The sequence below is a fragment of the Dermacentor silvarum genome, chromosome 10 (assembly GCF_013339745.2).
Source record: "Dermacentor silvarum isolate Dsil-2018 chromosome 10, BIME_Dsil_1.4, whole genome shotgun sequence".
Classification (NCBI taxonomy): Eukaryota; Metazoa; Arthropoda; class Arachnida; order Ixodida; family Ixodidae; genus Dermacentor; species Dermacentor silvarum.
In genome coordinates this window covers 153,993,191-154,018,392 of record NC_051163.1, presented here as the reverse complement: position 1 = coordinate 154,018,392, position 25,202 = coordinate 153,993,191, and the positions used below count along the sequence as shown (strand labels likewise).

Genomic DNA, 25,202 nt, shown 5'->3' with positions numbered 1-25,202 from the left:
ACCAAGCGAAATCGGTGATTTCAAATGATACCAGTGATAAAAAGCATTACACCACGGATAGAGAAGACACCTGGATGCAAAAAATGGGTGAAAATAATGCTTTCGACAACAAGAAAGAAAACTGTGTTCAAACTGTAGGGTGATGTTTGTCTTGCTGAGCATGACAAATATTTAAAAAATAGCGACACAATGATTGGCCAATGATAATTGACAACATAAGAGTAGCTTACAGAGGCAGCAACCAACCAATGAACAATTAATAGATATCAAACATTGCCTTCAGGATACAAAGAGAGATGATAATCATGCAGCTCTGCAGTTAGCACGAAAAAGCAGCCGCAGCGACGTACTGAAGACAAAAGACAGTGCCAGCATGACAAAAGCAAGTGTGCCACAAATATTAAAGCTTGCATGTGCATGAGTAGCTTGTAAGGAAGAACTAAACATAAAGGAGGCGAGAGAATGAGAATGTCATAATGGTCATGATAACATTGCGAATGATCAGAATTTTGTGAGCCAGTGCAAAAGAAACGTGCAAAAAGCGAAAAATTTGCAGTGCTCTTTAATAATGGAAACATGTGTACAAAGTAAATAAAGCAATAAAATATGAAACAGCGACCCTTCGCTAACAGCGCAGTGAACCTCCTGATAAATCCTGCCCATCGAGTGAGCACAGCCCAAATAAACAACAAGGTTCGTCTGAAAATAGCGAATAACAAGCTCAATATTTAATGGGACAGAGACCGCAATCTGCTGTGTTTTCGCGGCTTAGTTCGCATTGATGCGAGAGCCAGCACGAAGGTCATTTCGCTCGCTGCTGCTGCCACGCTTAAAGCGTTTCGACAGCGAGATTCCGCGGTCATCGGGTGAGATGCGTTCATGTTTGCTTGTGCGCACGTGACACCTTGCTTGGTAATTTAGTTAGTATGCCCATGCTTCCAAGATCAATCCACCCATTTTGATTAAAAGTTCATTACTTGTGTACACAGTCATGGAGATGGCTGCATTGCTTAAAAACATTCAAGCCCGTCACTATAACTGGTTATGCTGCTACTACGATGGACAGCGGACACTGTCATTACAGGATTTAGATTGTTCCACTATCCAATGAAAGATTGCCTGAATACAAGTCAAAGCTTTGTGAAAATTCTACCACCTACAATCAACTAACAAAGATGCCACCGTGTAACAATATGTGTAAATTTAGAACATTTCTGCAACAAGAGACCTTAAATGCCATGATGCCCTCCCCTAACACCGCCCACCTACAAGCAACCTGGCGAAAATGGGAGAAAAAAAAAGGAGGGTAGCATAAAACTTGGTTGTCAGTCCCTATAAAGAAAGGAAAGACATGCAAGATAGATGACCATTACTGCTTCGAGACCAAGATAAGCCACAAAGGATGCAAACTTTTCTTGGAGTGTAGCTGCATATTCAGAGCCTCACAGTTTTCTCTAGTAATTTTTGCACGAAACTCTCTTGGGTGCAAAAACAGATACAGTAAAACCCCGGTGATACGATCACGGCTGGTAAGAATTTCGGTGTGACACGAATCTGAAAGATTCCCCGGCCGAAATACATTGCTATTAATATGAAAAACATCGGCTGTTACGAACACGTTGCCGTGCAAGTGCAGATCGTACTAACGCGTGAGCAGCAGCGGAGGCGGCGGCTGAGACGGCAGAGTAACTGGCACAGACAAGCCAGCACAGTGGGATCTGGGTGGAATCCACAGTCGCCAAGCAACCGACTACGTCACGCGGCTGCGCAATCTCTCATTGGTCCCCCCATCAAACGGACCGGACCACATCACAGCCTAGCGGATGCTTTGACCAGCGAGAAAGAAGACGAGGACCGCTGCAGCAACGACGACCGCGGCAGCAGCCACGATGGCTAAAACACTCCCTGCACTCGACATGCCGAGGCGTTCAGTGGAGTGTGAAAACATTCGTGAGATCACATGCGTGCACTTTTATGTCTTCGAGAAGGCGATCGTTTACGATTTGGGCAAGAAGAAAATGCACACGGATAGAACCCCGCTGACCTGTTTTTCAAGGGACCGCGAAAAAAAGTGGCAGTTTCGCCCGAAAGGTGAAGCAACGATTACGATAGCAAATTAGTAGACAGCTCTACGAATTAAGGATATTAGTTTTATTGGCCACATAAGCTTGTAAGCATTTGCATACCAACTAAATTAACAAGCACGGTTTCACGCATGCACAGGTAAACACGAACACATCTCGCTCGATGACCGCGAGAACTGTGTCAAAACGCTGGGGTAAGGAAGTGCGGCAGAAGCAGAGAGCGAATTGACCTTTGCGCTGTCTCTCGCTTCAAAGCGAACTAACCTTCAAAAGCACAGTGCATACTAAGGTATCCAGCACTAGGCACACTTTGTCAACATCGCGGATCGTTTTGAAGATGAGGCCCGCGCAGGCGTGCACTTTGCGCACATTGCAGATCGCCTTTAAGATACAGCAGCCGCTCTGTATCGGCAACATGCCAGATTGCTTGTTGCAATGTTTCGGTCGCTTGTTGCAATGCACTGGTGACTTGTTGCAATGTGCAAACTGGCTGCACTGCTAAATTTATGTGACTGCAACATTCAAATGCAACGTAAGATGCAGGAAAATTACAGATTGGCGATGTAGCAAGGGGAACTTAATACATGGAAGTCAATGTAGGATTTAGGTCGGGACTGCTAAAACGCGACGTAGCAGCCGGAAAAACGCAGCAGTGAGGAACGTTTTAACGAGGTTCCACTATTAGGCATTTCTTTTTTGCTCAAGATAAACTCAATTTTTCTTGATTTTGTGTATGTTTTGACGATACAAATTTTGGGCGATTCGAATATTTCACGCAATCCGCAAGATTCGTATCACCGAGGTTATACTGCAGTACTATTAAAAGATGACAAATAACCAGGGGGATTTCAGCAATGCAGCTGCAATAGGGGTGGTGCAATCTGAGGTGCAGAAACCACAGCCTGGGAAAGCAGCATGCAGATCAGGTTCGGGGAAACAGTGCTGAGAAGATGGACAAAAACACGGGTTTGCAGGCATGGCTGCTGCTACTTGTCCAAATCCCAATGTGTCATTCATTGCTGCCACTTAACACTGGTACACCACAAAACATCATGACATCTGAAGCACATCTAACCATGGAGCCCGAGTTGACAGTAGGAACCTTCTAAGTCGCCGACCGTTTATTCGGACGCTGAAAATTCGGACATGCTCGTTTATTCGGACACCTTCGCGGCACCGCCACTCGTCCCATTGAAGTAATGTATAACCACGACCGATAGTTCGGACGCTCTACAGCGCGCCGTTCGATTTTTCGGACTTCGGCCGGCGGCCTGGTCAGATGCGACGTCGAACGCCACGATACGGTCACGACAAGCTGGCCGCGATGTTTACATTTTGCTAGGTTGCCAGCACTGAAAGGGCGCGCTTGCTATGGTTGGATTGCTGGTGTCTAAATCCACGCAGCACGTACGAGTGTCAGTTGCCGATCTCGAAGGCTATACTTTTGTTGGCTGCACCTATTGGTTGTCGTGTTTCGGATTTAGCCAGTCCACTATCCATTGACTGTATACCGCGGCCAAACAGCAGGCCAAGCCAGTGTGCTTGGAAGTCGGTGCTCGGCCTTTCCGTTGTCAGTTGTTACGTGACCTAGGCCTTGTCAAGAGCTACCTTTCAAGTCTCGCTCTTTTGCTTAGTGCAGGGGTTCTCAAGTACGTTCATCCCAGGGTATCCTGCTAAGCTCCATAAAGTGCCAAGGAACCCCCCCCCCCCCCCCCCGATATAACCGAATGTCGAATTATCGAGGGTATCAAGAAAACAAACAAATGCTTCACTACGTCAACACGATTTTATTTACTCAATGAATCGTCAAATCTTGTTTCTATTTAGCACAAGACCAGTGCGGAAGCTGAAATTCTCTTCATCTCATGACTGATTAGCGCTAGCAGCGGCGAAGGCCTCGTGACATCCTTCGCGGCGCGCGTGTTCATCTGAGACGCGCTTTGCAACAACGGGCGCACACCCCGATTATTTATTCGTCACTCAGCTGCTCGCTAACGAATTGTCCGTCCATCGCGATATAGCCGGTGCTTTTTATCTTCGACAGCTTTGAACTGAGTCAAAGCGAAACCGCGGCCGCTATCGACGCGATCATGGACGGCGGCCTTGCGGTTCAGAAGGCAGGCGGCTGACGCACGCACCAAGTCAAAACGAAACTACCTTTCGCTGCAAGAAGTGCGGACGAAACTGCGGTCGCTATCGACGCTGCCATGGGAGGCGACGATGCAGTTGTGAAGGCAGGCAGCCGATGCGCGCATCGAGTGAAAACGAAACTACTATTTGCCGCAACCGCTGCGGACGAAATTGCGGTGGTTATCGACGCGATCAGAGATAGCGACTACGCACTTACAGAGGCACGCGGCTGGCTGCCAACGCGGTGGTACTCGCGGCGATAAACGCAAGAATAAAGGCTTTAAAGGCACAATTAGGCACAAGGCGCTTCGGCGTTGCTGTCAGTCACGTGCCGCATACGATTGCCGCTGAGGACCATGGCGATGCGGACTGCGCCGCTTTGTTTCGGTTGGACGCGACGCCGTTCTTGCTCTTCTGCGGCGCGCATTTGCGGTGCTCCGCATTTTTTTTTTTCGGCACCTACCCTATCTACAAATAGGAGAAAGGCGCATAGTGGTAAGCTACGGCCTCCGAGATTCAAGTGCGAAAGCTTAGGCGCGCTGCCCGTTCTGAGAAGTTGGGTGGCTACAAGCTGCTTGCGTACTTATTGCGCAGTTCGTGCGTTGCTGTTACGCACTGTGATGTGCTTTTTGACACTCGGGCATGGGTAATGGAGGTTCTTTGGATCAAGCGCACCTCGTGTTTGCCGTTTTAGACACTTGTCGAGAGCGGAACCAGGGAAAATTTATCAGTGGATCGCGAAACCCCGAGCAGGGGCCTGCGGAACCCGTAGGTTCCGCGGAACCCACTTTGAGAACCCATGGAAGCCTTAGTGTGTTAGGCCTGATTTGCTTGTTCGATCTCGTCCAGTCGTCGCGTAGTGCGAAATGGCTCCGACGCCTGTTGTGCCATCTGCGCCGACGAGACGTGGCAATTACAAGACTCTGTCTATAGCGATAGCCAGACACTGTCGGAAATAAAGCTGACCTGATTGCGTGCAAGCGTGCATCTGTACAGTCGCGCATTGACAATTTCTTCCATCCACTGGGACCATAAAGGTACTTTTTTCTGGCGAATCCTTTTTTTCGGACTCTCGATTATTCGGATTTTTTCGCGGTTCCCGTCGAGTCCGAATAAACAGTCGGCGACTGTAGTTGGTATAACTAACCCTAAAAGGAATACTGGGCGAACAAGTGACATCCACAAATGCACAGCCATGACACAATTCTCAATGTGGATAGCACAGTTACTCTTCTGATGGCTAAAATCAATACTATATCATCATCACCAGCCTATCTTTGTGTACACTGCAGGACAAAGGCCTCTCCCCCAATCTCCAATTATCCCTGTCTTGCGCCAGCCGATTCCAACTTGCACCCACAAAATTTCTAATTTAAGGGGGGACGCGGCTTTCGCATCGCAAAAAATGGCTAAAAAATCGATTTTTTGAAAATCACATTTTCAGTTTCTGTAACTCTTATTCTACCTGATTCCGAAATATCATCACTGAAAACCAAGTAGAAGTGCTCTAAAAAATTTGTTGTATCAGCCAAGGTGCCGAAAAATTGCGCGGAAATCGCGAAAGAACGGCGTTTTTCAAGCCACGATATCTCCGGAACGGCGCAGCCGAGCGCCGCCATCTTGGTCTCGTTGGAAAGCGCATTTCTCCGTCTTCAAATCTGCCGCTTCAGCTATCTCCTCCATAAAGAAACAAGCACACAAAAAGCAAAATGATTGAAGGTCGTGCCGGAGCCACCGATTGGCCGCGCCCGCCACGTGACTCCAGCGCGGTTCGCCATTGGTCCGGTGCTCGCTCCGTGATGGTGTCGTCTGCTCCGCTTGTTGCGGTCTCCTCGCGAGCTTCGGACAGTTTCCGTAATCTCGACGAGTGTTAAAGCGGGCGCTATGTGGACATCGCAGTAGCGTGGCCGATCCCGCTTTTTGTGGACGTCTCAGACACGCGGCTAAGCATTCCGAGCATCGGTGACGCGGACTTCGCGACCGAGCTTCGGGCACGGAATGCTCGGACACGCGGCTAAGCCTTTCGCGCGTAGGCGTCTCCGACTCGGCGATGAAGCACATAGCGCGCGGACTTCTCGGATCCTTGCCTAAGCATTTCGTGCGTTGGCGCCTCCGACTGCGCGACTAAGCAAATCGAGCGTTGACTCCTCAAGCCCGCGGCTACGCATTTCGCGCGTCTGCACATCGCTCAACAAGGGTCGACTCCTCGGACCCGCGGCTACGCACTTCGCGCGTCGGCACCGCAAGCGTCGACTCCTCGAGCTCGCGGTTAGGCATTTCGCGCGTCGGCACCTCGGACTGTGCGACTAAGCTAATCGAGCATCGACTCCTCGAGCCCGCGGCTTGGCATTTCGCGCGTCGGTACATCGCTCATCGAGTGTCGACTCCTCGGACCCGCGGCCTAGGCACTTCGCGCGTCGGCACCTCGAGCGTCGACTCCTCGAGCCCGCGGCTAGGCATTTCGCGTGTCGGCACATCGCTCATGGAGTTTCGACACCTCGAGCGTCTATTCCTCGAACCCGCGGCTAGGCATTTCGCGCGTCAGCACCTTGGACTGCGCGATTGAGCTTACCGAGCGTTTGGACCCGCGACCAGGCATTTCGCGTATCGGCACCTCGGACTGCGCGCTCGTCGAGCGTCTATTCCGCGGACCCGCGACCAGGCATTTCGCACATCGGTACCTCGGACCCGCGACTTATCACATCGCGCGCCGACTCTGTTATCGTAATGCTACGATATCTCGTAACAATACCTATCATACCACCCCTTTAATTCATAGAGAACCTCATCATGAGCTCTATTCACTGGGCCACTTGGGCTGGCACAGACACCTGGCTGCAGAAGTGAGGCATGATACAAATGTACAGGCTGGAAAGCACCTAGCAGCTGCATTGCTGCCTATCTGTCAGTGACTCTCCTAACATCCATAGCTATTGTCAATGGAAGATGATCCAGAACGCTGCTGAGAGCCTTCATTCAGTAACATGGTCGATTCTACCAAAAGAAAACAATGCCTCACTGACTGCACTAGAGGCTGCTATCAATGAGGCAGTCTGCAGATACAACGCTAGAACTACTGTATATTTATGCCCACATAGTTCTGCACCTCACTTGGTTTGAAACCCAGGCACCATGCTCTTTGTAGAGCAGCAGTAAAGAATGCCATACAAACATGAAAAACGCAGAACAAAGGCACAGCAGACCAGAGGCCACATGTCCAAGAAGCCCCACATCACAAAACACATCAAAGATTACAAATTTGGTGCGTTTTAGAGAACTGAAGAGAAGGTGAAACTTCGAGAGCCGTTTTCTCAAAACTGTTTTTTCGCCTTTCTGCTCAGTTTCTGGAGCTGATTTCTTCGTTACCGTTTAGCCTATTTTGATTCTGTTTTTTTTGTCACGTTCCTTGGACTACAGTGCAGGTCGAGACAGTCTCGCATTTTTATCTTGACTTTTTATAAATTTATGGCGTGGCTATTCGTTTACCCTGAAAGTGTACTTGGTGCGAAGGTAACTTGAAAAATGACTATCTAAAAAATTTGTGTTGCGAAAAAAAAAAAGTAAGACTGTCACGACCTTCAGCACGCATTGAGCTATGCAGTCAATACTCAACGAGCCTTCCATCATGTTTTTTAAGCTCCCCAGGCCCTCCAGAAAGTTCAAGAGAGAAAAATTCTGCTCAATAAAATGTTCTCAAGGTATCACTCTGAAACTATTATGGAAGTATCAGGGAGGCATTCTAAACATTTGTGCCAATTTTCATCAAAATCCATGAAGAAATCAGGAAGTTGATTTTCAAAGCCACGTCCCCCCTTAATGTAATCTGCAAACCCAATTTTCTGCCATCCTTGACTATCCTTCCCTTCCCTTGGTACCCATTCGTAACCCTAATGGTCCACCCTGCCCTACGCATTACATGGCCTGACCAGCCCTATTTTTTTCCTTAATGTCAACTGGAATATCGGCTATCCCTGTTTGCTCTCTTCCTGTCTCTTAACGTTATGCCTAACATTTTTCATACCATCACTCTTTGCCTGGTCCTTTACTTGTTCTCGAGCTTATATCTTAACCTCAAAGTCTATGCCCCAGATGTTAGCACCCATATGTTAGCACAGTTAGAATGCAATGATTATACACTTTTCTTTTGAACGACAGTGATAACCTGCAAGTCAGGATTTGGTATTGCCTGCCATATGCTCTCCGACCCTTTTTTTGTTCCGTAATTTCCTTCTCACGATAAGGGTTCCCTGTGAGTAATTCACCTAGATAAACAAACTCCTGCATAGACTGTAGAAGATGACTGGCGATCCTGAATTCTTGTTTCTTTGCCAGGCTACTGAACATTACCTTTGGCTTCTGCATATTAATCTTCAACCCTACTCCTACACTTTCTCGGTTAAGGTCCTCAATAATTTGTTGCAATTCATCCCCAGTGTTGCTCAACAGGACAATGTAATGTGCAAACCAAAGGTTGTTGAGGTGTGCGCAGTTGATCCTCCCTCCTAAGCCTTCCCATTCTAATAGCTTGAATACTTCTAAGAATGCAGTGAATAGCATTGTGTCACAGGACTGGAGATACAATCTCTCCAATCCTATATACAATGCTACAAATACCATATTGTGCAGACCTTACACCCTCAGGTAAGGCCCGCACCACCACTTTGTTGGAGTGCAAAAATATGAAGAAAAAAAATTGTTTCGCTCTCGTGCGCATATCCACATGCTGGTTAATTTCCGCAAGCCCATACTAGACAGCACTAGTTGTGATGCTGCCAATGTCACTTATTTTCACCATATCCCGCACTCGGCAAAAAAAACAAGCCACAACTTTAGCCACTTTGGTCTGAGACTCTGGCAAAGCAGTTTGAACATCTGACATCTGAACACAACCCTCTGCAGAATGGTGCGGACACCGAGGTATCAGTTACCTTTCCCACTCGATGACTCAGAACCAGGACCAGGTGCCGATGCTTTTGCCTCGGCTGGTACCGCAGGCGACGCTGCCGGTTTCGTAGCTTCTGCAGTTGTTGGAACCCCATTGGCTTCTTGTTCTTTCGCCCCGACAGCTGGGGCCACCGATCCCGACTGACTGGTGTTTACAACTGCAGCAGTTTCTTTCCCAGGCGTACTGTTGACCTCTTCTGTCGTCTCGACTTGTGATGAAAGCCTGGCTGCCAGAACCTCAGGAGCCGGGACAGGATGTGGTTCCAGCGCACTGGCTTCAAGTGCTTGCTGGACAGGACACAAGGAACAAAAATACATCACTATGGGTGTACACCCGGCGCTCACAGGAAAACGAATTTTGGCACGCTTAGCTCTGGATCACTGCTACGAGGTGTTAACCCTTTGCACCACAGTGTTTCATATACAGTGGGACATCCCGGGTTTTTACAACGAATTAGTGTTGTCCGTACTTCAACACTCTCCATCATAGAGACAATTCATTAAGCACCTCACTTATAGGAAAAGAGATTAAGCCCAACCTGTCTCATATGAGTACCCATGCAAAGCTGTGACCCCAATGGCAGATCCACAAGTGCCACCAGTCTCTGGAAGCTCCCTTGCAGCGCTGTCCCCTTAGTCAGGAAGGGGAGAGCGCCCCCTTTGCATGCAGAAAGCTCTGACTGGTTCCCTCTTAACCTCCTTTTTCCCTCTTATCGTTTTTATCCTTTCCCCCTCCTCACGTTGCTTGACCACCGCCCGCCTTCATCCCTTCGTCGCTGTCTCATTGTGCTTTCTCCCTCTCTCTAGGATTTTCTTTTCTGGTTGTTGTTGACAGCACGCCCACATTCCTCCACGTTTTCTTTCAGATATGGTTTCACTTTCGTACGATTTGGCATCAGACACTTCCGTGTATACAGCCGACAGTGTTTTTGGCGCTGTGCCAAGCTCACTGTCTTCGTACAGTGCCCAGAATGCTGTCGGCTGTATACTTCGACGCGCCCAGTGCAGAGTCTCGCAAAAACAAAACGATCTCGAAAAGTAAAAGTAAAATACAGTAAAACCTCGTTAATTCAACCCTCATTATTCGAAAAATAGGATAATTCGCACTCGTCTTCTGGTGCCAGCAGGCGTATGCATTACTTAATAGAATCAAAGTCTCGTCAATTCAGATGTATTAGGCTGCACATCAGTTAATTCGGACAACTCTCGGAGTGTGGCGAGTGCAGAGCTCCCCAAAGGTGCGCCTAAAAGAGGCGCTAACATCTAACCAAAACTAAGCGGCAGAGTCAGGATCACCATAGTCATCAGACCAAATCGTAGGAGGAATGCGTAGTGCTTTTAACGCGATAGCGTTAAGGGTCCCGTGTCGCAGAAAATCCGGTGTCGACATGAACGCACTGGCGTCAGTGGCCGAGAAAATCATCCCGAAGCACCCCGACCGCGCAGGCCCTCCGTGTGGCGCAAGGCGTTAGAGAACAAAATTGAATTTCTCAAGGTAAAATCCGTCAGAAAAATCGTAAAGTACGACTTCACTACAACCTAAACACATGACAGCGTTGGATTCTAATTTGAATGTACAAGAAAAAATCATTCTGCTACAAGACTCCCAAACACCAAACCCTTTTCCAGCATTTCTACCATACCAACAGCGGCGTGTCCAGGTTGAGCGTTGCATGTAGGCTCCCTACAGCAGCGGAGGGCAGAGGTGAAGGTGGAGAAAAAAAAAAGCTGCAGTTGTCGGGAAGCCTGACAAGCATTCAGGGATCTTTGAATGCTATCGCGTTCCACTCTTAAAGGCGAAGCTTCAGCGTCCTCCAAATTTTTGGGGCCATAGCCTCTATTGCGTTTGCCATCGCGCATAACCCAACATTGGCTGTGTGCCTTTATAACTGTGCAGTAGTCATTCATTATCGCGTCGATAGCGACCACATTTTCATCCACAACGGTTGCGGCGAATGTTCGTTTCATTTTTGACTCGGTGCATATGTCGGTCACATGCCTTAAGAAATATGTGGTCGCACCATTCACGATCATGTCAATAAATACCAACCACGGTTTAGTTTGCGGTGGTTGTAGCAAACAGTAGTTTCATTTTGACTCAGTGCAATGGCTGTGCACGTTAATGTCACAAACAGGGCGGAAGCTGTCAAGGATGAATAGTGCTGGCTAGATTGCGATGGACAGACGATCTGTTGGCAACCAGCTAAACTGGTGAAAAAATAATCGAGACGTGCGCGCGGCAGTACAGTGCGTGTCTCGAATGAAGACGTGCGCCGCGTCCGCACTGTGAAGGAAGTCACGAGGCCTTTGGCGCTGTGTGCGCTAATCAGTCACGAGATGACAAGAATTGCAGCTTCCGCACTGCTTTCGTGCAAAATAGAAATGGGATTGGCTGATTCATTTATTAATAAAAGTGTGTTGATGTAGTAAGCATTTGTTCATTATTTTCTTATATCCTTGATAATTAGACATTGGTTTAATCGGGACACTTGTTTCGGTCCCGTGAAATCCAAATTAATGAGGTTTTACTGTACCACTCCAGCATTTATGGAAAGTGCAAGAACCATCTCGTTGCACGCTCGGTATAAACAATGAATGAATGAATCCATCAATCAATAAACTAAATACAGTCGACATCCAATTTTTCGGACTCCCTAGGGACCGCGAAAACATACAGAAAAAAGACACAAACAAGAAAACATATACATGCCTTTTACTGCCCTCAAGTGCTCAAATCCCTACAAGCTCGTCTAAAATAGCTCTGAAGGCCTGCCAGTACTGTTAGTACGTGTCTTGGTGATTATAATGACAGGAGACAGCAGGTGCGAACATGTATAATTAAGGAACATGTCCTATGTCCCGTGGCAGCGACTTCTTTTCACTCTTTGTATGCTTCACCACTATACACCTCATATGTTTCACTACTTAACACTACCGTATAGTGGCAAAGTTGACTTTTGGGAGTCAGCATTATGCAACACTTCTTAAGACTCTTGCCGTGCCTTTCGCACATTGAAGCTATCAGCGAAGATTACGAATGCAGAGCTCACTCCATAGCTGACAGCGGTGAATCCTTGAAATGAAAAACATTGTACTGAACAGCAGAAAGGTTGGTAGCGAACGTCGAAGCAGCTAGGTCTAGTGTTACGAGAACACGACAGCACAAAACGAGCACAAGACCACGCACGAAACACCACGCGGTCAAATACAAATGGCTACGGTGACCACGGTAGTTACGGCTGCCAGTGAATAGGCCTGTGAGTACGATAGTTTGAAGCTGCGAGATAATGAAAATCGCAGTGGTGGTGGCTTCGATTAATGCTGTTTCAGACGTGCGGTCATGGCAAAATGTCTCAAAAATCGGACGGCGAAGGCTTTATAACCGAAATTTCAGACGTCCTTACACACATTGGCTTTATGTATGTGTTGGTGCCACAAAGGCATCCAATTTATCAGGCATGTCTGAAAAACTGACCGTTCACTGTAAATCTGTCGACAAGTGCCACCCAGGCGATACCTTCAAGGAACAGCTGGGCAACGTCCTTTCGTCGTCCTCATCTTCCCCCTCCTCCTCCGGGGTCAACGTTCCCATGATGTCGCAGCCGGCGTCGCCTGCGGGGGATGGGGCAGCCTTCACAGGCTGGGGCGAGTTGGAACCACTCTGCTCGGCCGACGGTGCGTTGGGTGTGTTGGGGGGCACCACCATGGGCCGAGAACCCAGGAACCGACTGCCAGGTCCCGTCAGGGTTTCCATCAGGTGATCAGAATCCACTGGACAAGTTGACATGCAGCGAGGAAAGACACGGCCAGTGAAAGTCATCCCAGGAGGAACATCATTTTGAGCCACTTGGTGCACATTCAAAACAAAGGGTAATAGCTGAGCTGAAAACCGTATACAGTATATTCTTGACATAACGAAGCCATACTTGCAGCAAAACAAAATTTCAATAGATCAGAAATTTCGTTAATCAAGGACTTTCTGTATCATAAACCAAAAATACCCCACAGCTTCCTTGGAACAACACTTATGAATAGCATCTTGTCGTTTCCAAGAACAGAATACAGAACTTCATTAGTATGTACGAAATACCGTAAAATTCCGAGCAAGCGCCCCCCCTCGAGCAAGTCGAAATTACCGGCAAAGTTAGGGGGGGCGCTATCCCGGAACGGCACCAAAATTCAAGATGGCCACGACAAAATTTTTCAGCAAAAAAAAAAAAAAAAAAAAAAAAGAAGCGCAGTTAGAATAGCATTAAAATTTTATTGAACATGAACTTTATTAAGCCAAAGATTTGTTAGTGGTGTTTATCACTCTCAACCACCACCGTTACTCAAAACCACCAAAAGAACTACAGAAAGCGCATCGACGCTGCACCGGTGCGTCGCCGCGACCGGCGACGCGAACATTGGTTATGCAGCTTCTATTCCAGGCAAAATTATGTCCGCGAGATTAAATTGACGCGTAATGTTCACTTTATTAAAAACCATGTCCACGGTGAAACGTTTAGCACTAATGAGAGTTCCGATACAAGTGAAGCTCAGCTGCAGTGCATGGCTACCGACGGCGGACAGAGAACCGCGGCTCGGCCATGCTCGCATCGCAGCTGGTGGCGCCGCAAATATCAGCATGTTTTCTTCATCGTGTGAAATTATTGCGAGGAGAGGGTAAAGCGGCAACGACGGTAACAAAAACATTGCTGCTTGGGAGCGTCGGCGGTTCGTTCTGAAGCGCTGTCTGCTACAGATTCAAAGTGAACTGAAAAAGGCCTAGCGACGATATCGGTGGCGAGTGATTAGCAGCGGTGAAGCTGCCAGCGATGCCAGAGCGTAGCCGCGACCACTCCTCAGTCACCGAGTGGTCACGTCACTGTGCCGCAGGGAACTCCTTTGTGCCGTGAGAGAGGCAGATCTCGCCGTCGGCCGGCGGTCCGTGAACTACAGACCACCAGCCGCAGTTCGCCCTGATGCACTCGCGTGCCCACTGGGGCGCCCGGGTACGACCATGATTCGATGAAATGGCTCATCCGGGCGCCCGACGTGCACTGGTGCGATTTGCCAAATTTGCCATCATTTTCGTGGACTGGATGTGGCAGGCCAGTGTTGGTGCGGAGCAGTGGGGGGGGGGGGGGGGGGGGGGCGCTTTCCCGGAACGGCGCGGATGTTTGAAATTAGTAGTGAAGTTAGGTAGAGCAATGTTTCGCTCTTGCACGGGTGGGGGCACTTGCTCGGAATTTTACGGTAGTTGTGACAAATTCCTGACCCCGTCTCCATTAATTGTAATGATTGGTTGAGTACTTAGAGGGACACTAAAGAAAAACAATAAATCAGGTTAGAAAACTAAAGCATTGTTACAAAATTAAATTTTTGTTAATTTCGCGGTAACAAGTTCATTGTTAAAAAAGAAAATGAAAGTCAAAGTTTCAATTTTCGAATTATGCGCAGATTCTAGAGCTGGTACATCAGTGTGATGTCACGGATCTATTAAAAGTACAGTAGACTTCCGTTAATTCAACTCCAGTTCATTCGATTTCCAGTTAATTTGATCTTGACTGACGGTCTCGGCCGGCACCCATGCATTACTATAGGCCCAAACTTTTCTTATTTTCATCCTAAAATTTACCTTCGCCGCATAATTCAAACTTGACCAACCAGCATGCATGCGCCTGAGCTTAAGAGCAAGCCCTTTAGCGGCAGCGTCTGTCTCGGCAAACCTTAAGGGACAGTGAATACATTGAACACACATCATCATCATCAGCCTATATTTAAAAAGAAAAAAAAAAGAAACACTGTGGCGGAAATTTCCCACCCTCAAATGGCAAGGTCGCCGTTTCACCGTCGCACCAGAACACACGTGTACGTGCTGACGTCGCTGCAGCTGCGGCGGAGAGGGAAGCATCTGCGGAGGCCCAGTCCGGCCAACTTCCCAGTAACGGAACAAAACGAAACTTCAGGGAGCGGGCTAAGCTGGCGGGCGCGCACGGAGACAGCCGAAGGTGGGAGAGCTACGAGGGAGTTGAGAAGGAGGGCGAGGGGAGCCACCGAAGCGACGGCGTTGCCAAGGCCAAATCCGTTTCCCTGCCGCCCTCCTCCCTCACCTTCAACGGTCTTTACGCGCCCGTTGCCGTGCCGGCGCCGCCTGTTCGCTAAAGTTTTGTTTTCTGCTGTTATCGGGAAGCGAACGTTGGCCGACATGGGCAGTTTCGTGGCCCTCGCTAGCTATGTGCTTGCGCGCCGCAATATTTCACGACTCGCACTGTTCGTACGTCATGCTATGGTGCATGATTACTTCAAAAATAACTCCTCCGTTTAATTCGAACTTCTTTTAATTCGAACAAATTTTTGGGCCCCTCCGAGTTCGAATTATCGAGAATCGACTATAGTAGAGAGTTTACAATGAATTACCACTTCAGCTTGATCAAACCCTGTTAAGCAAGAACAAACCAAATAAACTTGTCACAGTAATTAACAGACTCCTGCCGCTGCCGATTTATTGGCATCCCCTTTGAAATGGGGCAGTGACTAATAGTCACCTAGCCTGCTTTAATTAATCAGGTATGCTATACATGCTTTTCATTCTAGCATTTTTGTAAACATCTCCTTAAACTTCTTTCTCTTCCTCAAAACTTCTACAGTTGGACCTCGTTATAAGGAAGTCATATCCACGGTGTAAGAAGATAGGTGCTCCGACGGCGCGCCCGTGCTGGGGCGAGAGAGCGGCCACTTCGTGTGACCGGAAGTGAGCGCCGCTGCTAGGGGCAGCACGCGTTCAGGAAGCCTTGGAGCAGCGGCACAAGAGTGGATAATTTACGACCTCCGTCAGCATTTAAACACCCATACCCAAAGATATGCAATGTTTCGTTATTTGGACGCCAAATCCTGAGCAGGTAGAAGGTTTCATGCCACTTACCGTCAAAATACCGTCATTTCGAACACGATAGACGCATCGTCTGCTCGAGCAGACGGCGCACTGCGCTTACTGCTCGCCGCGTCGGAGTCAATCGGAATGTCGGCAGAAATATAAAGGGACGTTCCTCCAACCAAGTAGAGTCATTTTAAGCAGGCTAACGACATATATTCATTGAAATAAAGCACTTCTGCCGCGCGTGCTTATAAAAGCGCCAGCAAAGCGAGCAAAAAAGTGGCCCCCAGAACAGGTGCTGCCCCTTGCGGCAGCGGCGTGCGTAGAGTCACAATAAGTGGCCGCGCCTCACGCCGCCATCGGATCACCTTCCTTCTTACACCGTGGTCGTATCTGACACGAAAATACATTCATTATAAGCATATATTCGCTACACACTAATATTGGCTAATTTTTTTTTACTTCGTTATATCCGATAATTCGTTACATCAGTGTTTGTCATATTGAGGTTTGACTGCATATCTACCTTGTACCGCGCATGTTGAGAACACTTTTGAGAACAGATTCTAATGCACATGAGGTATCCTAAATGTTAAGGACAGCACTGACCACCACTGATGGAGAGACGCTCGCTGGACTCCTGGACACTGTTGACCAGTTCTTCTTCAGCCTGCCAAAGCTGGAATGCGCGGTAGAAGTAGCGTTGCCAGAACTCCTCATGCGACACTGCCCCTGGTACCAGCTCATCGTAGAACCGCTGCACTTCACTATAGTTGAGCAGAATATGCGCAATCTCATCCTGAAACAGGGAGAATGTGCATGGTACAGTCACCGACAAGAGTCTGTGGACAAGGGGCAATGCAACAACAGTTCTGTCCCTGCCCCACAGAACAGCCACCGAGAGTTTAACATTCTCAAACACTTACACGGTAAACTTCAATATCATCACATGAAGATAGCCTGGGGCCTGCCACGTTCCAGGAGCTAATCACAATTGAAGCAACAAATAACTATCAAAAGAAAAGGAAGAAGGTTTTCCTTCAGCTTGTGCCAAACTCATAGAGACAATGCAAAGCAAAAATTAACATAAAAAAAGGTCTATAAATTATCTGACCTAGATACTGAAGGATGAATCAGTCAATCAAGGATGATGCCGTTAAATTTTGATGAAACTTGCACTAGCTGGAACTAGGGGGGAGGGGGGGGGGCTTTATCTCTTATTAAACTAGTGTGTTGAGCTTTTTAGTGGCACGAGCAATGAGTGACACTCTGTTTCTTGCACAGCAACTTCCGGTTAGGGACCGACTTCCGGTTTGTCACAAAGGTGGGATTAAATTAAAAATAAATCATCAAAAAATAAAAACAGGTGGATATCGATGGTTCTACTTATGGTTGACGATAGATATGCCATCAGAGCACAGGTTTAGTACAGTGAAGCGCTAAATAAGTGTCAGGAATAATCAGAAACAATTAAGGAAAGTCTAATTGCCGTTCACCAGAGCACACAATCATACACTTTAGATACCCAACACATCAGTGCAGGTTCCGGTGAAACTCCCAAGACCAGAAGTGACGTCACCAGTGATGTCACACTTAAACCCGTGCATTACTAAATAAAATTAAACATGTAGCGGCAGCAGCATCGGCGTCCTATCAGAATTACGAGACCCTCGCGCGTTACATGAGGCAGGAGTGGCTGGCACGCACCAGCACAGGCTAGCGTTTCGAGACAAAAAATGCTACGCTGAGAGATCGAAAGTCGGTTTTTCCTCTCCCGCGAGAGCCCGAGACTTTACTGGTCTACGTGGTCGCTCGGGTAGGGGTACCAGGGTACGCCAACAGCGAGGTGCAAGTGCCACTAGCAGACACCTAAGTCAAGGATTAGGGTCGTCTCTCATTTTTTTCAGTGGTTCTGGTAATTTTTGCAAGTTCACTGCAATTCAAATGCACTCTTGCATGGTCAAAAAACGTACTCGGAATTCGATGATGTATCACATACGATACACAACAATTTTTGGCCCATAAGGTTGAAACTGGGCATTTCTTTGGAAAAGTGAGGTTTAGTTTAGTTTCAGTTTATTATTCATATAAGATACATAGTTGGTTGTTAGTAGTATACAGGCGAGGGTCCCAAAGTCAAACGACTGCAGCGGGACCCTCGGTTAACAAGATCGGCACAAAATGATTAATTGATAGAGCAGTATAAAATTATGCAATCTACAAATAAACAGTGAACGTAGTAGTGGAAAGGAATACATTCGATTCTATACAAGGAGTCATGCATGTAAATAAAAAATTACGCATATTATCAATCTAAATTGTACAAACCTATTTAACAAATGAAGTACACACTTTATATACAAAGTAAATTAAACAGGACCACTATTTATACAAAATGAAATTTTTAAGTTAATATTTGAGTGCATGCAAAGGTCACGATGATTTAAGTGCATTGAGTAAGTCATTCCAAAATTTAATCGCTGAGAAGTAGGATGTCATTTTGCCATAGTTCGCGTTACATATAGGTAATAGAAAGTTGTGATTATGGGCAAACCTAGTGCTATTGTATTTGTGAACAACCTAGAGTCTATTAATTAAAATGCAAAATGTTAAGTAATTTGCACAGAATGATAAGTAAATAAAATTTACTTATTTACAAGCCAGATACAAGAAGAATGAAGTTAGCCTGAAGGAGCAGAGAAGCATTACAGTAAAAGGAACTGTTGGTAATAATGCGAATGGCCTGGTTCTGAATGTGCTGTATGGACGAAAGGTGACAGTTATATGTATTTCCCCACGAAGTAATGCCATATATGATGCGACTATGTATGAAGGCAAAGTATAAAGACAATAAGAAAAAAAAATGGACGAGATTTAATTTAACTCTTCAACCAGAAGCAGTTTTTTGTTTAACATAAGCAATATGATTATTAGGGGGACGTGGCTTTGAAAATCAACTTCCTGATTTCTTCATGGATTTTGATGAAAATTGGCACAAATGTTTAGAATGTCTCCCTGATACTTCCATAAAAGTTTCAGAGTGATACCTTGAGAACATCTTATTGAGCAGAATTTTTCTCTCTTGAACTTTCTGGAGGGCCTGGAGAGCTTAAAAAACATGATGGAAGGCTCGTTGAGTATTGACTGCATAGCTCAATGCGTGCTGAAGGTCGTGACAGTCTTACTTTTTTTTTTTCGCAACACAAATTTTTTAGATAGTCATTTTTCAAGTTACCTTCACACCAAGCACACTTTCGGGGTGAACGAATAGCCACGCCATAAATTTATAAAATGTCAAGATAAAAATGCGAGACTGTCTCGACCTGCACTGTAGTCCAAGGAACGTGACAAAAAAAACAGAATCAAAATAGGTTAAACGGTAACGAAGAAATCAGCTCCAGAAACTGAGCAGAAAGGCGAAAAAACAGTTGAGAAAACGGCTCTCAAAGTTGCACCTTCCTCTTCAGTTCTCTAAAACGCACCAAAGTTGTAATCTTTGATGTGTTTTGTGACGTGGGGCTTCTTGGACATGTGGCCTCTGGTCTGCTGTGCCTTTGTTCTGCCTTTGTCAAGTTTGTATGGCATTCTTGACTGCTGCTCTACAAAGAGCATGGTGCCTGGGTTTCAAACCAAGTGAGGTGCAGAACTATGTGGGCATAAATATACAGTAGTTCTAGCGTTGTATCTGCAGACTGCCTCATTGATAGCAGCCTATAGTGCAGTCAGTGAGGCATGGTTTTCTATCGGTAGAATCGACCATGTTACTGAATGAAGGCTCTCAGCAGCCTTCTGAATCATCTTCCATTGACAATGGCTATGGAGGTTAGGAGAGCCACTGATAGATAGGCAGCAATGCAGCTGCTAGGTGCTTTCCAGCCTGTACTTTTTGTATCATGCCTCACTTCTACAGCCAGGTGTCTGTGCCAGCCCAAGTGGCCTAGTGAACAGAGCTCATGATGAGGTTCTCTTTATCAAGGGGTGGTATGATAGGTATTATTACTAGATATCGTGGCATTACGATAACAGAGTCGGCGCGCGATGTGCTAAGTCGCGGGTCGATCCGAGGTGCCGATGTGCGAAATGCCTGGTCGCGGGTCCGCGGAATAGACGCTCGACGAGCTTAGTCGCGCAGTCCGAGGTGCCGATGCGCGAAATGCCTGGTCGCGGGTCCAAACGCTCGGTAAGCTCAATCGCGCAGTCCGAGGTGCCGACGCGCGAAATGCCTAGCCGCGGGTCCGAGGAATAGACGCTCGAGGTGTCGACACTCCATGAGCGATGTGCCGACACGCGAATTGCCTAGCCGCGGGCTCGAGGAGTCGACGCTCGAGGTGCCGACGCGCGAAGTGCCTAGTCGCGGGTCCGAGTCGACACTCGATAAGCGATGTGCCGACGCGCGAAATGCCTAGCCGCGGGCTCGAGGAGTCGATCCTCGATTAGCTTAGTCGCACAGTCCGAGGTGCCGACGCACGAAATGCCTAGCCGCGGCCTCGAGGAGTCGACGCTCATGGTGCCGACGCGCGAAGTGCAGTAGCCGCGGGTCCGAGGAGTCGACACTTGTTGAGCGATGTGCCAACGCGCGAAATGCGTAGCCGCGGGCTCGAGAAGTCGACGCTCGATTTGCTTAGTCGCGCAGTCGGAGGCGCCAACGCACGAAATGCTTAGGCAAGGATCCGAGAAGTCCGCGCGCAATGTGCTTCATCGCCGAGTCGGAGACGCCTACGCGTGAGAGGCTTAGCCGCGTGTCCGAGCATTCCGTGCCCGAAGCTCGGTCGTGAAGTCCGCGTCACCGATGCTCGGAATGCTTAGCCGCGAGTCTGAGACGTCCACAAAAAGCGGGATCGGCCACACTACTGCTATGTCCACGTAGCGCCCGCTTTAACACTCGTCGAAATTACAGAAACTGTCCGGAGCTCGTGAGGACACCGCAACAAGCGGAGCAGACGACGCTATCACGGAGAGAGCACCGAACCAATGGCGAACCGCGCTGGAGTCACGTGGCGGGCGCGGCCAATCGGTGGCTCCGGCACGACCTTCAATCATTTGCTTTTTGTGTGCTTGTTTCTGTATGGAGGAGATAGCTGAAGCGGCAGATTTGAAGAAGGAGAAATGCGCTTTCCAACGAGACCAAGATGGCGGCGCTCGGCTGCGCCGTTCCGAAGATATCATGGCTTGAAAAACGCCGTTTTTTCGCGATTTCCGCGGAATTTTTCGGCACCTTGTCTGATACAACAATTTTTTTAGAGCACTTCTACTTGGTTTTCAGTGATGATATTTCGGAATCAGATAGAATAAGAGTTACAGAAACTGAAAATGTGATTTTCAAAAAATCTATTTTTTAGCCATTTTTCGCGATGCGAAAGCTGCGTCCCCCCTTAAACTTGAAGTTAGGGTCTAATTTTATGCCAAGGAAAGATATATATTCAGCCGCTGGGATTAAATGATGGTCTATGGATACTTGCGCTAGATAAGGAAGAACTTTTTGAGATGTTTTAGTAATCATGAACTGAGTTTTAAAAGGGTTTAAAATTAGGTTGCTTAAACGACACCATTGAACTGTCAATTCAATGTTCAGCTTAGTGATTAACATTGTTAACGATTTATGTGACATGGAAATGATGGTATCATCAGGTAAATCATTATTGTACAAAACAATAAAGGCCCAATTATTGAGCCCTGGGACACCCCTTGATTAATCACCTTAAAGTTTGAATAAACGCCATCTATGCAGACTGATTGTTCACTATCACGTAACTCTTAAACAAGTTAAAGGTGGACCAGTTATACCCAATGATTCTAGTTCAGTAAAGTTTATTTTAATTGGTTTAGGCATATCTGGCCTAAACAAAGGCTTGTCTAATTTTTTCACAAGAAAATAAAGCTTCATGCAGTAACGGGTTAATGGCATCATCAAAAAGCACGTACAGAAAATGAATATGCAAGTCCATTCAAAACTACAGCACTGCACGCCTGTTCAAGAACTACTACTCAATTCCAGCAGCGTCCACCTAGCAGAAAAGCAAAATTTAAGCAAGGCAAGTGTTTTCTAAGCTCACACATTTCAAGTCCTCGATCTGAATTTATGCCTCCCTGAACCACTCAGCTGCACGAGACAATAACCTAACCTTCAGGAAATTAGAAGGTGGTATTATTTGAGCATGGGCTACACCCTCATTCTTGGCAGTGAATAACAAGATGGACTTCACTTGTGCTTGCAGACTAATTCAGGCATTGCTTACTCAGAGTCAAAAGTTCTCTGCACCGAAGGTAGTACTCGTGGTTGACTTAATACAGAGTTTATTGGCACAAACGCAACCTGCACCAGCCACAAGGAGCCAGATGATAACTAACATGATATTCATGAAAACACGAAATCAGGAATTCAGCGGGGATAGATCAAGTCATCTGACGCATGCTTAGCGCAGGCAGAGATCACTGGGAGCTCTGCAGGACGTTTTCATCCTGCAGAGGACACCAACAGGTTCGTGATGACGAATTGTCAACGGGCTGTATACATACCAGCTTTGCGGAGTGAAACACACGTCCACCAGGTACTGAAGCATGCATCAAACACTCCCCCTCACCTTGTGGTCGCTCATATTGAAGGTCTCCAACCAGGTCTCATACACCTCTGGTGGCGAGTCCGGCTCGTGACAGTAGGTGTTGCGGTCCACCAGGATGGAGTGTAGGCACGCCTGAAATAACAGCGGACAATACGCTTAGTTTACAGCAACGCTAACTAGGGGACCTCCGCAGTCATTTTCGTGCGCTGAAGGCCGGCTTGCGGCGGCATCCTCGGTATCAAACAGCCAGCAACATAACCCGCGTCACAGTCCCGAACTCTCACTTTGCAATTTAATTGTCAATGATTACAAAATAAAAGTTACCTTGTGTGTACCCCACTCGAATAGACAACTTCTTCATTGTGCATTTTTTTTAGCCAGTAGCCCGTAATTTTTACTCCTCAGGTCGCGCTTTACCAGCTACACCTTGGAGGTCAGCTAGAGTATGTACAGCTGCAGCAGTGAAAGTTGGAAGCGCTGTTCTGCAATGCAGCCGGCGTGGGAGCTCCAAAGCGGCCGTAATGACCAGGGGATTGGTGAAAAAAATGAAGATGGCTCCGGTGATGAACCATTACTAAGAACAGCCAGCAAACAGACCTCTAGCACTTCCAACGATGGGCATAAGAACTGACACAGCTTTGCTGTTTTTGATGTGTTTGTTGCTCAGACCAGCAAACATCTGCGAAAGATTTTCTTTCGCGCACACGCGTAAGGGACGGTTGGTACTGCACATTGAGATAGCTGTTAGTGGCTGACAATGTGCAGTACCAACCCTCCCTTACGCGTGTGCCACTGCATGGCAAAAGAGAGTGCACAGACTGAGAAACTAACAATGCACGCCTACAATAAAAACTGCTGTATTGACAGAACATTTCAAAATACCAAGGGAACACACGCAAGCAAAGCACGCTGTTGACTTACAACTTAAGTTAAACCCGCTATCAGAAAAGTGGATAACAAAATAAATTATAAAAGGGCCACAAACGGAGAACATCGGAGCCTCCCCTTTAAATCAACGGCCTGCAACCCCACTTCAACTTTGAAACAATTTGTTTTTGCAGTTTCTTGCTTGCTTGTCACTACGGTAACCTCATCTGCAATGTTCTAATGTGGCGGAAATAACACTAAAAGGCATTCTTTTGGCGTGACAGCCCCGTGAAGGATTTGCGGGACAGGCACCTCGTTTCCTTTCAACGCAAAGCATTCTTTGCTTCTTCCAGTAACTTCGCCGTATCCGGGTCGGTGTCCATATCTTGCACGGTTCAACAGCAACATGCAGGTTGTGGGAACCCTCACGTCCCATAACGATCACACGCATGACAAAATGCTCCATCGGGCACAAGCACCAGCAGGTTTGGGAAGACGGGGAAAACCTTCCTTTCTCATGCGGGGCACGGGAAAAGCAAGCGCTATCAGCGCCAGTGGGCGTGTCATGCGAGATCCCTCCGACATTGCCCGAGCATCTTTGGTCACCAGTAAGCAGCGAGCGCAGAAGGCACTGGCACCGCTCGCATTTTCCCGCACGTGGTTAGTCAAGCACGTTTTTGCTGTGACAGTCGCCGCGGCCGCCCGTATCCCCAAATGATAATTCAAAAGCCCTTCTTTACCTCGCCAATTATTCTCTTCAAGGAAACTCTTAGTGATGTTAACTATAGCAAGCTGGCCTGCTTGAAGTGTTAGTTAGAAGTGCTCTCCGAGTGTACATGTGGTTGCCTTCCATAGTTTCCTTGAGCTTGTACTGGACCGTGGTTTACGGGCAAGTGTGCACCAACCGCGGTGTGGTGTGCCGGAGCGTAGCACCATTCGCATTCTCTTATCCCTACAAAGCACAGTAGGACCCCACTGATACATTTTTCACAGGACCGTAAAAAAAAACGAAAAAAAAAACGTAGGAGATGGGAAACGCAAGAGCCGAGAAACAGGAAAAAGTTAGAGATGAGAGAAGTGAACTGCACACAATTTTATTTTAATTCTTAGGTTTTAAAAAAAGTCAAAGTTTCACCCAAAAGCCAAAGCATCAATTGCAATAGCAAATTAGTAGACAGCTAACAAAGTAAGGACAGTAGTTTTATCATTCGTATGAACTTGTAAACATTCGCTTATTAACTATATTAATAAGCATGGTGTCAGCGCACAGAGGCAAACATGAACACATCACACTCAATGAACACGGACACTCGCTGTCAAAACACTGGTCTGAGGACGCGTGGGGGCAGCAGCGAGCGAAGTGACCTTCATGCGGTCTATCGCTTCAACGCGAACTGAGCGCCGAGAACACACAGCATGCACAAAGCTACGAGCCGACAACGCAGCTACACTGCCTAGACTCTGCCTCAAACGCAGATCGCTTTCAAGATACAGTGGCGAAATGCAAAAAAGCCTGTGTGCTTGCGTTGCAGTGCACGTTAAAGAACCCCAGGTGGTCCAAATTAATCCGGAGCCCTCCACTACGGTGTGCCTTATAATCAGAACTGATTTTGGCACGTAAAACCCCAGAAAGAAGAAGCAGGATTATAAATCCCAGTGAGCGAGGTTCTGTCTCGCACGTTTGTAAGAATCATCGTTTGAACACAAAATCTGGTGTTCTCTTTCACAATGGCACAGATTGTACAACTCGTGGAATGC

At 47.3% G+C, this 25,202-nt stretch overlaps 1 protein-coding gene across 2 annotated transcripts in view; it reads right to left on the bottom strand.

The window, feature by feature from the left end:
• LOC119431092 (BSD domain-containing protein 1-like) overlaps positions 1 to 25,202 on the bottom strand; it is a 46,512-nt gene that overhangs the window by 9,212 nt on the left and 12,098 nt on the right. For both annotated transcript variants that reach the window (XM_037698568.2, XM_037698569.2), the window contains exons 5-8: positions 22,599 to 22,709; positions 16,627 to 16,816; positions 12,676 to 12,929; positions 9,143 to 9,446 (exon numbers count right to left, since the gene is read on the bottom strand). In XM_037698568.2, coding sequence (XP_037554496.1) covers positions 9,143 to 9,446; positions 12,676 to 12,929; positions 16,627 to 16,816; positions 22,599 to 22,709 — 859 coding nt within the window. The remainder of the gene's footprint in view (positions 1 to 9,142; positions 9,447 to 12,675; positions 12,930 to 16,626; positions 16,817 to 22,598; positions 22,710 to 25,202) is intronic.